This window comes from Oncorhynchus gorbuscha, linkage group LG15 (assembly GCF_021184085.1).
Source record: "Oncorhynchus gorbuscha isolate QuinsamMale2020 ecotype Even-year linkage group LG15, OgorEven_v1.0, whole genome shotgun sequence".
In the NCBI taxonomy this organism is placed as follows: domain Eukaryota; kingdom Metazoa; phylum Chordata; class Actinopteri; order Salmoniformes; family Salmonidae; genus Oncorhynchus; species Oncorhynchus gorbuscha.
This window is the reverse complement of record NC_060187.1, coordinates 71,123,923-71,137,902: the sequence shown is the minus strand read 5'-3', so window position 1 is coordinate 71,137,902 and position 13,980 is coordinate 71,123,923. Positions and strand designations below refer to the sequence as shown.

Sequence of the window (13,980 nt, the reverse complement as noted above, 5' to 3'; positions counted from 1 at the left end):
ACACCTTAAGAGTCTACTGATGCACCCGTGCGTGAGTCTAAGTAACATAATAAAAAGAATTGATCTTGAATGTAGCCTGGCCCCATATCTTTCTGTGCTGTCTTAACAACGTGGTCATGTCACTGACCATAGGATTTTGAAAGACACCACAAACAGATCTGAGACCAGGCTATCTGGAATGAGGCTCATTTAATGTCATTGTGCACTCTATACAGATCAACACAGAGCATTTGGGGAGGTTTTATTGTCCGCCGAAGTAGTACAAATACACATGATCATATTCTACATTCAATCCCTATACAGTCTGATGGATGCTCAGCGTCATCATCATCATCATCATTGGTATATGTCAGTAAATAACTATTCCTGAAGAGGACTTATAGATGTAACGTTACACACAGGACGTGATGGTTTCTCTAACCAGTGGGTTTCTGAACAGTTATCTCTCGAGGCAAGTTTGAATTCCTAGAGAAAAAGAAATTCTGTCGCTACCTCGCTTTCAAACCAAGGTACATGGATTGTGGAGCAAACTGGAGATGAGAAGATATTCAACAACTCTTGGTAGGACACTGGAAGTTGTAGAAGTTTGCTTCAATTGTCCTACCAGGAGTTGAGTTCCTAAACATGGCAGTTTGTTCCAGGTGTTGTTAAGCATCAGATCGGTGGTTGGCTCTCTCCTTAGCTCTTTTCATAATCCGCTCCAGCTCAGCCATGACAGGCAGTGGGCCCTCATACTTGTTGGTCTCGATGGACCTCAGCTTCTCCTGGTAGTTCTTTGGCAAGCCATTCTGCTCCGCCCCCATTAAAATCACCTGGGGCAACCAGAGAACAATCAACATAAAATATTTATAATTTCATAGGACGTTAAACCATATTAATCAGACAATCACTTATACAGTATTTTCTGCTATCTAACGACAATAAATGACCAGTGGCGCACATTAAAATCCAGAACATCAATAGTAACTACCCTTACGCTATAGTAACTGCCCCAAGAATGTGTGTATCTCAAATACTGTACCCATCGAACCACACACCACACATAGAACACGCCACATAACAGAGGAACAATGCACTCAGCTCAACCGTATGAGTCTGGTACACACACGACAGAGCACTGCACAAAGCTTCTGGGGTCACAAAGCCACGCTCTACGCCTGTTACATTCGCTGGCTGTTTTTCCTCACACCTCTTTGATTATTTAGCTAGAGCCTTTAGATGTGCAATGAACCGTCTGGAAACACAGTTTAGTAACTGTTCACATTGTCTAATACAGTGCATGAGATTGGGTACATCCTGAATGAATTGATGGATATCTAATAAATTAAAAAATAGAACTAATCCTGTGTTCTTGCGAAAGCCAGAATATGAACCTGGAATGTAGCATTCCAGATGCTTCAGAGAGGGAGGTTTTATTTTGGAGAGGGGCTGTGAGTGAATAGTCAAAAAATCCACTGACCTAGTTGCTGCTCTTTCCCTATTGTCTTTTCAACACAAAGCCATCTGGGAGCTGTCAGTGGCAAACGCCAGAAAAAACACCAAAACACTGGTATTGTTGCCACCACAGTGAGTGAGTGACAGAGACTCATTCAAGAGGATGATGTCAGCCACACTGTCATCCGCAAGTAACGAGTGATGTGTGAATTCCTTTTTTCACAAGCTTTAGAGAATCTGTTTGATTTGCTGTTGTTTTGCTTATGAATTTGAGCATATAGAGTATATTGTTCAATTACAATTTGTTTGAAAAAGCACTTGTTGGTAAATACCTTTTCAGAGATTTCTATCAGAGATCATTTTCAGAGACAACTATTTGCATTTCTCTTCGTCTTCCACTGTATATCCATAGAGAGCACCACTTTCATTAACAACGTTCCTCTCTACACTTTGTACGGTCCCTAACGTCTTACAGGGTTCCGTGTCAAGTCCATGTTCTTAAATGGATTTGGAATGACAGAGATATAAATAGATTGAGAGAGGGAGACAGTGTGTGATAGAGAGAGAGAAAGATAGAAAGGCGGATGAAAAGAGTGTAAAAGGAGGTGTGTCACCTTGAGGTACTGTGGAGACGGTGGAGCGTAAATACAGCTGTTCATGATGTAGGTGCGACAGTTGAGCTCTTGGCCCCGAGTCTTCACATTCACCTCCACAGGGCTGTAGGCCCCTAGTCTCACGTTCTCCTGGCTGCACACACACACACACACACACATATAAATACACCCACCCACACAACTTTTGAACGGGTTAGAACTAGACCACTTCAACCATGATGAAGAAGCACTCAGAAGGACACAACAGACTTAGTATTTATTTTTATTTTTTAATGTAACCTTTATTTAACTAGGCAAGTCAGTTAAGAACAAATTCTTATTTACAATGATGGGCTACACCGTCCAAACCCTGGACGAGCCTGGGCCAATTGTGCGCCGCTCTATTGGACTCCCAATCACGTCCGGTTGTGATACAGCCTTGATAAAGTAGACACGGTATGCACCAACTTGGATTAGGTGAACAAGATGAAGGTCTCTTACCTGTCTAGAGACTCGAGGTCGGCCACGTTCATCCTCCATACCACTCCCCACACCTCGTCCGCTGGGCTGTTCTCGATGGTCGCCACACCCCCATGCCAGCGGTCACTGGCCAGACCCTTGTAGTTCCCAAATATCAGCTTGTAGTCCTGGAGAGAAGGAGAGATAGAGAGGGTCAGGTTAAGGTCAGGTGTCCTCCCAGGTCCTCCTTATAGTCAGGTCAGGTCAGGTCGTACCTTGAGCCTGGCCACACAGTGGATGGAAGCGGAGGGGTTCTTGAGCTGGAGCCTTTCCTTCAGTAGGTTGCTGCCGTAGGCAAAGTACAGGAAGGTGTGGATTTCTATGTTGTCATCCATGCTGACAGAGAGGAGGAGAAGGAGGAGGAGAAGGAGGAGGAAGGGCAGGGTGAGGAGGAGGAGTCAAGGGAAGACAAGGAGGATGAGTCAAGGGAAGACAAGGAGGAGAAGGGAGGAGGAGAGAATAGAGAGAAACCACAGTCAGCAAGAGTGCTTGGAGGCGGAGCAGAGACGCAAGGTGAGGTCATGAGCGCTACTGTGACAGAGATCAAACTCTGCACCCCCCGCTTTTATACCAGCCCTCTCTCCACTCACTGACTCCCCATTCTCATGCTAATCCATCGGGCCTGCCCTGTGCTGTACTGTGCTGTGCCCACCACTGCCACACAATACACAAACAGCCTACTGGTTGCTGAGCCTTATGACCTCAGTCATGTTTGCTTGCATGCACATGGATTTATGTTTACAACCCTGTTGGTAATCAGGCAGACCTAAATTATGGACAATGAAATCATTTGAACTTTGCTTTGAAATCATGTCATGGGCACTGGTGTAGTGGAGGGTAAATGCAGTTTACAGACCTTTTTTGTTTTGTGCCAAGCTTTACCCATCTTTTGCAAAAAAATGCAGTGAAAGTATAGGAAGCATTACTGGTCACGGGAATGAAAGGCTAAACATAAACACGGCTGGTCCATCAAGGTCCAGTAGGTAACTTTGTGGACGACCTGACCAAATTCACATAAAAAAGTCAAATCAAATCAAATTTTATTTGTCACGTGCACCGAATACAACAGGTAGACCTTACAGTGAAATGCTTACTTACAGGCTCTAACCAATAGTGCAAAAAAGGTATGAGGTGAACAATAGGTAAGTAAAGAAATAAAAACAACAGTAAAATGACAGGCTACAGTGGGGGGAAAAAGTATTTAGTCGGCCACCAATTGTGCAAGTTCTCCCACTTAAAAAGATGAGAGAGACCTGTAATTTATTTTCATCATAGGTACACTTCAACTATGACAGACAAAATGAGAAGAAAAAATCCAGAAAATCACATTGTAGGATTTTTTATGAATTTATTTGCAAATTATGGTGGAAAATAAGTATTTGGTCACCTACAAACAAGCAAGATTTCTGGCTCTCACAGACCTGTAACTTCTTCTTTAAGAGGCTCCTCTGTCCTCCACTCGTTACCTATATTAATGGCACACCCACTCTAATTTGCGTACAGCCCCAATAGGTCCACAGACGACGCAATCACAACCACACTGTAAACTGCCATAACCCATCTGGACAAGAGGAATACCTACGTGAGAATGCTGTTCATCAACTACAGCTCAGCATTTAACACCATAGTGCCCTCCAAACTCGTCATCAACCTCGAGACCCTGGGTCTCAACCCCGCCCTGTGCAACTGGGTACTGGACTTCCTGACGGACCGCCCCCAGGTGGTGAGGGTAGGTAAAACATCTCCACCCCGCTGATCCTCAACACTGGGGCCCCACAAGAGTGTGTTCTGAGCCCTCTCCTGTACTCCCTGTTCACCCACGACTGCGTGGCCATGCACGCCTCCAACTCTATCATCAAGTTTGCGGACGACACTACAGTGGTAGGCTTGATTACCAACAACGACGAGACGGCCTACAGGGAGGAGGTGAGGGCCCTCGGAGTGTGGTGTCAGGAAAATAACCTCACACTCAACGTCAACCAAACAAAGGAGATGATTGTGGACTTGGGAAACAGCAGAGCGAGCACCCCCTATCCACATCGACGGGACAGTAGTGGTGAGGGTAGTAAGTTTTAAGTTACTCTGCGCACACATCACGGACAAACTGAATTGGTCCACCCACACAGACAGCTTTGTGAAGAAGGCGCAGCCAGAGGGTAGTGAGGTCTGCACAACGCATCACCGGGGGCAAACTACCTGCCCTTCAGGACACCTACACCACCCGATTTCAACAGGAAGGCCATAAAGATCATCAAGGACAACAACCACCCGAGCCACTGCCTGTTCACCCCGCTATCATCCAGAAGGCGAGGTCAGTACAGGTACATCAAAGCAGGGACCGAGAGACTGAAAAACAGCTTCTATCTCAAAGCCATCAGACTGTTAAACAGCCACCACTAACATTGAGTGGCTGCTGCCAACATACTGACTCAACTCCAGCCACTTTAATAATGGAAATTGATGGAAATTGATGTAAAAAATGTATCACTAGCCACTTTAAACAATGCCACTTAATATAATGTTTACATACCCTACATTACTCATCTCATATGTATATGTATATACTGTACTCTATATCATCTACTTCATCTTGCCATCTTTATGTAATACATGTATCACTAGCCACTTTAAACTATGCCACTTTATATTTATATACTCTACATTACTCATCTCATATGTATATACTGTACTCTATACCATCTACTGCATCTTGCCTGTGCCATTCTGTACCATCACTCATTCATATATCTTTATGTACATATTCTTTAACCCTTTACACTTGTGTGTATAAGGTAGTAGTTGTGGAATTGTTAGGTTAGATTACTCGTTGGTTATTACTGCATTGTCGGAACTAGAAGCACAAGCATTTCGCTACACTCGCGTTAACATCTGTTAACCATGTGTATGTGACAAATAAAAATAGATTTGATTTGATTTACAGCAGATCCCCTTATTGTATGGACCACTTTTAAGTGTGCCTTTAGAGGCCATGCAATTCAGTACTCATCTATAAAACAAAAGCAATCTAGATCAAAAGAGTCCATATTAACAAAGGAAATTGAAGGACTAACAGTATGTCATGTTTTGTCATTAATTATCATGTCTTGTCCCTGTGCTTCCCATTCTATTAGTTTCCCTCTGCTGGTCTTATTAGGTTCTTTCCCTCTTTCTATCCCTCTCTCTCCCCCTCCCTCTCTCACTCTCTCGCTCTCTCTTCTCTCTATCGTTCCGTTCCTGCTCCCAGCTGTTCCTATTCCCCTAATCATCATTTAGTCTTCCCACACCTGTTCCGGATCCTTTTCCCTGATTAGAGTCCCTATTTCTCTCCTTGTTTCCCGTACCTGCCCTGTCGGATCCTCATCTATAATTCACCGTGCTGTGTCTATGTTTTGCCCTGTCGTGTCGTGTTTCCCTCAGATGCTGCGTGGTGAGCAGGTGTCTGAGTCTGCTAGGTTCAAGTGCCTTCCCGAGGCAACCTGCAGTTCTCGATCAAGTCTCCAGTCTGTTCTCGTCTTTACGTGTAGTATTATGCTTTTTGTTTTGTAAAGTTTATTCTGGATTAAATACTCTGTTTTCGCCAAGTCGCTTTTGGGTCCTCATTCACCTGCATGACAGAAGGATCCGACCGAGGAATGGACCCAGCGACTACAGACGCTCGTAACACTGCCGTCGAGATCCAAGGAGCCATGCTCGGCAGACACGAGCAGGAATTGTCTGCTGCTCGCCATGCCGTGGAGAGCCTGGCCGCTCAGGTTTCCGACCTCTCTGGACAGTTCCAGAGTCTTCGTCTCGTGCCACCTGTTACTTCCTGGCCTGCCGAGCCTCCAGAACCTAGGGTTAATAACCCACCTTGCTACTCCGGGCAGCCCACTGAGTGCCGCTCCTTTCTCACCCAGTGTGAGATTGTGTTCTCTCTCCAACCCAACACATACTCTAGAGAGAGAGCTCGGGTTGCTTACGTCATTTCACTCCTTACTGGCCGGGCCCGAGAGTGGGGCACAGCTATCTGGGAGGCAAGGGCTGATTGTTCTAACAATTACCAGAACTTTAAAGAGGAGATGATTCGGGTTTTTGACCGTTCAGTTTTTGGTGGGGAGGCTTCTAGGGTCCTGGCTTCCCTATGCCAAGGTGATCGATCCATAACGGATTACTCTATAGAGTTTCGTACTCTTGCTGCCTCTAGTGACTGGAACGAGCCGGCGCTGCTCGCTCGTTTTCTGGAGGGACTCCACACAGTGGTCAAAGATGAGATTCTCTCTCGGGAGGTTCCTTCCAGTGTGGACTCTTTGATTGCTCTCGCCATCCGCATAGAACGACGGGTAGATCTTCGTCACCAGGCTCGTGGAAGAGAGCTCGCATCAACGGTGTTTCCCTGCTCCGCATCGCAACCATCTCCCTCCTCTGGCTCTGAGACTGAGCCCATGCAGGTGGGAGGGATTCGATCTCGACTAAGGAGAGGGAACGGAGGATCACCAACCGCCTGTGCCTCTATTGCGGATTTGATGGACATTTTGTTAATTCATGTCCAGTAAGAGGCCAGAGCCCATCAGTAAGCGGAGGGCTACTGGTGAGCGCTACTACTCAGGTCTCTTCATCTAGATCTTGTACTACTATGTCGGTCCATCTACGCTGGACCGGTTCGGGTGCTACATGCAGTGCCTTGATTGACTCTGGGGCTGAGGGTTGTTTCATGGACGAAGCATGGGTTCGGAAACATAACATTCCTTTCAGACAGTTAGACAAGCCTACGCCCATGTTTGCCTTAGATGGTAGTCATCTTCCCAGTATCAGATTTGAGACACTACCTTTAACTCTCACAGTATCTGGTAACCACAGTGAGACTATTTCTTTTTGATTTTTCGTTCACCTTTCACACCTGTTGTTTTGGGTCATCCCTGGCTAGTATGTCATAATCCTTCTATTAATTGGTCTTGTAATTCTATCCTATCCTGGAACGTATCTTGTCATGTGAAGTGCTTAATGTCTGCCATCCCTCCCATTTCTTCTGTCCCCACTTCTCAGGAGGAACCTGGCGATTTGACAGGAGTGCCGGAGGAATATCATGATCTGCGCACGGTCTTCAGTCGGTCCCCGAGCCAACTCCTTCCTCCTCACCGGTCGTATGATTGTAGTATTGATCTCCTTCCGGGGACCACTCCTCCTCGGGGTAGACTATACTCTCTGTCGGCTCCCGAACGTAAGGCTCTCGAGGATTATTTATCTGTGTCTCTTGACGCCGGTACCATAGTGCCTTCTTCCTCTCCGGCCGGGGCGGGGTTTTTTTGTTAAAAAGAAGGACGGTACTCTGCGCCCTGCGTGGATTATCGAGGGCTGAATGACATAACGGTTAAGAATCGTTATCCGCTTCCCCTTATGTCATCAGCCTTCGAGATTCTGCAGGAGCCAGGTGCTTTACTAAGTTGGACCTTCGTAACGCTTACCGTCTCGTGCGCATCAGAGAGGGGGGACGAGTGGAAAACGGCGTTTAACACTCCGTTAGGGCATTTTGAGTACCGGGTTCTGCCGTTTGGTCTCGCCAATGCGCCAGCTGTTTTTCAGGCATTAGTTAATGATGTTCTGAGAGACATGCTGAACATCTTTGTTTTTGTCTATCTTGACGATATCCTGATTTTTTTCACCGTCACTCGAGATTCATGTTCAGCACGTTCGACGTGTTCTACAGCGCCTTTTAGAGAATTGTCTCTACGTAAAGGCTGAGAAGTGCTCTTTTCATGTCTCCTCCGTTACTTTTCTCGGTTCCGTTATTTCCGCTGAAGGCATTCAGATGGATTCCGCTAAGGTCCAAGCTGTCAGTGATTGGCCCGTTCCAAGGTCACGTGTCGAGTTGCAGCGCTTTTTAGGTTTTGCTAATTTCTATCGGCGTTTCATTCGTAATTTCGGTCAAGTTGCTGCCCCTCTCACAGCTCTTACTTCTGTCAAGACGTGTTTTAAGTGGTCCGGTTCCGCCCAGGGAGCTTTTGATCTTCTAAAAGAACGTTTTACGTCCGCTCCTATCCTCGTTACTCCTGACGTCACTAGACAATTCATTGTCGAGGTTGACGCTTCAGAGGTAGGCGTGGGAGCCATTCTATCCCAGCGCTTCCAGTCTGACGATAAGGTTCATCCTTGCGCTTATTTTTCTCATCGCCTGTCGCCATCTGAGCGCAACTATGATGTGGGTAACCGTGAACTGCTCGCCATCCGCTTAGCCCTAGGCGAATGGCGACAGTGGTTGGAGGGGGCGACCGTTCCTTTTGTCGTTTGGACAGACCATAAGAACCTTGAGTACATCCGTTCTGCCAAACGACTTAATGCCCGTCAAGCTCGTTGGGCGTTGTTTTTCGCTCGTTTCGAGTTTGTGATTTCTTACCGTCCGGGTAGCAAGAACACCAAGCCTGATGCTTTATCCCGTCTGTTTAGTTCTTCTGTGGCTTCTACTGATCCCGAGGGATTCTTCCTTATGGGCGTGTTGTCGGGTTGACAGTCTGGGGAATTGAAAGACAGGTTAAGCAAGCACTCACGCACACTGCGTCGCCGCGCGCTTGTCCTAGTAACCTCCTTTTCGTTCCTGTTTCCACTCGTCTGGCTGTTCTTCAGTGGGCTCACTCTGCCAAGTTAGCTGGTCATCCCGGTGTTCGAGGCACTCTTGCGTCTATTCGCCAGCGCTTTTGGTGGCCGACTCTGGAGCGTGACACGCGCCGTTTCGTGGCTGCTTGTTCGGACTGCGCGCAGACTAAGTCGGGTAACTCTCCTCCTGCCGGTCGTCTCAGACCGCTCCCCATTCCTTCTCGACCATGGTCTCACATCGCCCTAGACTTCATTACCGGTCTGCCTTTGTCTGCGGGGAAGACTGTGAGAGCCGCCAATAAATGCAGGATTAAGAGTCCAAGGTATTGTTGCGGCCAGAGAGTGTGGCTTTCCACTCGCAACCTTCCTCTTACGACAGCTTCTCGTAAGTTGACTCCGCGGTTCATTGGTCCGTTCCGTGTCTCCCAGGTCGTCAATCCTGTCGCTGTGCGACTGCTTCTTCCGCGACATCTTCGTCGCGTCCATCCTGTCTTCCATGTCTCCTGTGTTAAGCCCTTTCTTCGCACCCCCGTTCGTCTTCCCTCCCCCTCCCGTCCTTGTCGAGAGCGCACCTATTTACAAGGTACATAAGATCATGGACATGCGTTCTCGGGGACGGGGTCACCAATACTTAGTGGATTGGGAGGGTTTACGGTCCTGAGGAGAGGAGTTGGGTTCCGTCTCGGGACGTGCTGGACCGTTCACTCATTGATGATTTCCTCCGTTGCCGCCAGGATTCCTCCTCGAGTGCGCCAGGAGGCGCTCGGTGAGTGGGGGTACTGTCATGTTTTGTCATTAATTATCATGTCTTGTCCCTGTGCTTCCCATTCTATTAGTTTCCCTCTGCTGGTCTTATTAGGTTCTTTCCCTCTTTCTATCCCTCTCTCTCCCCTCCCTCTCTCACTCTCTCGCTCTCTCTTCTCTCTATCGTTCCGTTCCTGCTCCCAGCTGTTCCTATTCCCCTAATCATCATTTAGTCTTCCCACACCTGTTCCCGATCCTTTTCCCTGATTAGAGTCCCTATTTCTCTCCTTGTTTCCCGTACCTGCCCTGTCGGATCCTCATCTATAATTCACCGTGCTGTGTCTATGTTTTGCCCTGTCGTGTCGTGTTTCCCTCAGATGCTGCGTGGTGAGCAGGTGTCTGAGTCTGCTAGGTTCAAGTGCCTTCCCGAGGCAACCTGCAGTTCTCGATCAAGTCTCCAGTCTGTTCTCGTCTTTACGTGTAGTATTATGCTTTTTGTTTTGTAAAGTTTATTCTGGATTAAATACTCTGTTTTCGCCAAGTCGATTTTGGGTCCTCATTCACCTGCATGACACAGTACAGTTCGATAGCAATAAAAACTGTAACATAGATGCACAGAATAAGTTAGAGGAATAAGAAATGGAGGAACTTATTCAAGAAAGATCCAGTGTAATATATTATAAAAAATAAAGCGAACTGGATGGAATATGGGGAAAATGCCCAAAATTATTTTTCAATCTTTAATATAGAAATTCTACAAAAATGTTTTTATTAAAACTTGTTACAAATGATGGAGTCACACATGATTCACCAAATTATATTTTGAAAGAGAAGGTAAAGTACGTTAAGAATATGTTTTCATTTCATTCTCCTCATCCACTAACTGAAACTAATTGTATGGATTTTTTTCCGAATAATAATGTAAAATTAACATCTGTACAGAAAGACTCATGTGAAGGCCAAATTACAGAGGTGGAACTTCTTGACGCAATTGGGGCCTGTAAGGATGGGAAAGCTCCAGGGCTGGATGTCATACCAGTGGAAGTATACCAAACTTTTTTATATACTCAGAGGACCATTATTAGCATGTTTTAACCACTCCTATATAAATGGTAGATTAGCAGACACGCAACAAGAAGGTCTGATATCATTATTACTGAAACAGGACCCAAATGGTATATATAAAGGTCCAGTCCATTTTAAAAATTGGAGACCTCTTACACTTCAGTGTTGTGATGCAAAAATCCTAGCAAAATGCTTGGCGCATAGAATTGAAAAAGTATTGTCAGATATTATTCATCCTAATCAGACAGTTTTTTTTCTCCCATAGACGATACATTGGAGATAATATAAGACAAGTACTGGCAACAATAGAATACTATGAAATATCGGGGACACCATGCCTGGTTTGCATAGCTGATTTTGAAAACGCTTTTGATAAAGTACGACTGGAGTTTATAAGTGCCTAGAAAATTTACATTTTGGGGAGTCTCTTATAAAATGGGATAAAATTATATATATGTATAGTAACCCTAGGTGTAAAATAGTAAATAATGGCTACATCTCAGAAAGTTTTAAACTATATAGAGGTGTAAAACAAGGTCGTCCACTATCGACATATCTATTTATTATTGCCATCGAAATGTTAGCTGTTAAAATGAGATTAAACAATAATATTAAGGGAAATCCGTGGCTTAAAAACTAAGGTGTCATTGTACGCTGATGATTCATGTTTCCTTTTAAAACCACAATTCGAATCTCTCCACAGCCTCATAGAGGATCTAGATTCTTTTGCTCTTCTCTCTGGATTAAAACCAAATGATGATAAGTCAAATCAAATCAAATTTATTTATATAGCCCTTCGTACATCAGCTGATATCTCAAAGTGCTGTACAGAAACCCAGCCTAAAACCCCAAACAGCAAACAATGCAGGTGTAAAAGCACGGTGGCTAGGAAAAACTCCCTAGAAAGGCCAAAACCTAGGAAGAAACCTAGAGAGGAACCGGGCTATGTGGGGTGGCCAGTCCTCTTCTGGCTGTGCCGGGTAGAGATTATAACAGAACATGACCAAGATGTTCAAATGTTCATAAATGACCAGCATGGTCAAATAATAATAAGGCAGAACAGTTGAAACTGGAGCAGCAGCACAGTCAGATGGACTGGGGACAGCAAGGAGCCATCATGTCAGGTAGTCCTGGGGCACGGTCCTAGGGCTCAGGTCCTCCGAGAGAGAGAAAGAAAGAGAGAATTAGAGAGAGCATATGTGGGGTGGCCAGTCCTCTTCTGGCTGTGCCAGGTAGAGATTATAACAGAACGTGGCCAAGATGTTCAAATGTTCATAAATGACCAGCATGGTTGAATAATAGTAAGGCAGAACAGTTGAAACTGGAGCAGGAGCATGGCCAGGTGGACTGGGGACAGCAAGGAGTCCTCATGTCAGGTAGTCCTGGGACATGGTCCTAGGGCCCAGGCCAGTTGAAACTGGAGCAGCAGCATGGCCAGGTGGACTGGGGACAGCAAGGAGTCATCATGTCAGGTAGTCCTGGGGCATGGTTCTAGGGCTCAGGTCCTCCGAGAGAGAGAAAGAAAGAGAGAAGGAGAGAATTAGAGAACGCACACTTAGATTTACACAGGACACCGAATAGGACAGGAGAAGTACTCCAGATAAACAAACTGACCCTAGCCCCCCGACACAAACTACTGCAGCATAAATACTGGAGGCTGAGACAGGAGGGGTCAGGAGACACTGTGGCCCCATCCGAGGACACCCCGGACAGGGCCAAACAGGAAGGATATAACCCCACCCACTTTGCCAAAGCACAGCCCCCACACCACTAGAGGGAAATCTTCAACCACCAACTTACCATCCTGAGACAAGGCCGAGTATAGCCCACAAAGATCTCCGACACGGTACAACCCAAGGGGTGGGGGAACCCAGACAGGCCGACCACAACAGTGAATCAACCCACCCAGGTGACGCATCCCCCCCAGGGACGGCACGAGAGAGCCCCAGCAAGCCAGTGACTCAGCCCCGTAACAGGGTTAGAGGCAGAGAATCCCAGTGGAAAAGGGGAACCGGCCAGGCAGAGACAGCAAGGGCGGTTCGTTGCTCCAGAGCCTTTCCGTTCACCTTCCCACTCCTGGGCCAGACTACACTCAATCATATGACCCACTGAAGAGATGAGTCTTCAGTAAAGACTTAAAGGTTGAGACCGAGTTTGCGTCTCTGACATGGGTAGGCAGACCGTTCCATAAAAATGGAGCTCTATAGGAGAAAGCCCTGCCTCCAGCTGTTTGCTTAGAAATTCTAGGGACAATTAGGAGGCCTGCGTCTTGTGACCGTAGCGTACGTATAGGTATGTACGGCAGGACCAAATCAGAGAGGTAGGTAGGAGCAAGCCCATGTAATGCTTTGTAGGTTAGCAGTAAAACCTTGAAATCAGCCCTTGCTTTGACAGGAAGCCAGTGTAGAGAGGCTAGCACTGAGTAATATGATCAAATTTTTTGGTTCTAGTCAGGATTCTAGCAGCCGTATTTAGCACTAACTGAAGTTTATTTAGTGCTTTATCCGGGTAGCCGGAAAATAGAGCATTGCAGTAGTCTAACCTAGAAGTGACAAAAGCATGGATTAATTTTTCTGCATCATTTTTGGACAGAAAGTTTCTGATTTTTGCAATGTTACGTAGATGGAAAAAAGCTGTCCTCGAAATGGTCTTGATATGTTCTTCAAAAGAGAGATCAGGGTCCAGAGTAACGCCGAGGTCCTTCACAGTTTTATTTGAGACGACTGTACAACCATTAAGATTAATTGTCAGATTCAACAGAAGATCTCTTTGTTTCTTGGGACCTAGAACAAGCATCTCTGTTTTGTCCGAGTTTAATAGTAGAAAGTTTGCAGCCATCCACTTCCTTATGTCTGAAACACATGCTTCTAGCGAGGGCAATTTTGGTGCTTCACCATGTTTCATTGAAATGTACAGCTGTGTGTCATCCGCATAGCAGTGAAAGTTTACATTATGTTTTCGAATAACATCCCCAAGAGGTAAAATATATAGTGAAAACAATAGTGGTCCTAAAACAGAACCTTGAGGAACACCGAAATGTACAGTTGATTTGTCAGAT

The 13,980-nt window shown here is 46.0% G+C and overlaps 1 protein-coding gene across 1 annotated transcript; it reads right to left on the bottom strand.

Annotated features, from left to right (window-relative positions):
- Positions 1-227: 227 nt before the first annotated feature.
- On the bottom strand, positions 228-3,120 carry ggctb (gamma-glutamylcyclotransferase b). Its single transcript, XM_046301299.1, has 4 exons — positions 2,762-3,120; positions 2,529-2,674; positions 2,049-2,181; positions 228-812 (listed from the first exon to the last, which is right to left on the bottom strand). The coding sequence occupies exons 1-4, from the start codon at positions 2,879-2,881 to the stop codon at positions 648-650; spliced, it is 564 nt and encodes a 187-aa protein (XP_046157255.1). The 5' UTR covers positions 2,882-3,120; the 3' UTR covers positions 228-647.
- Between the last annotated feature and the right edge of the window lie 10,860 nt (positions 3,121-13,980).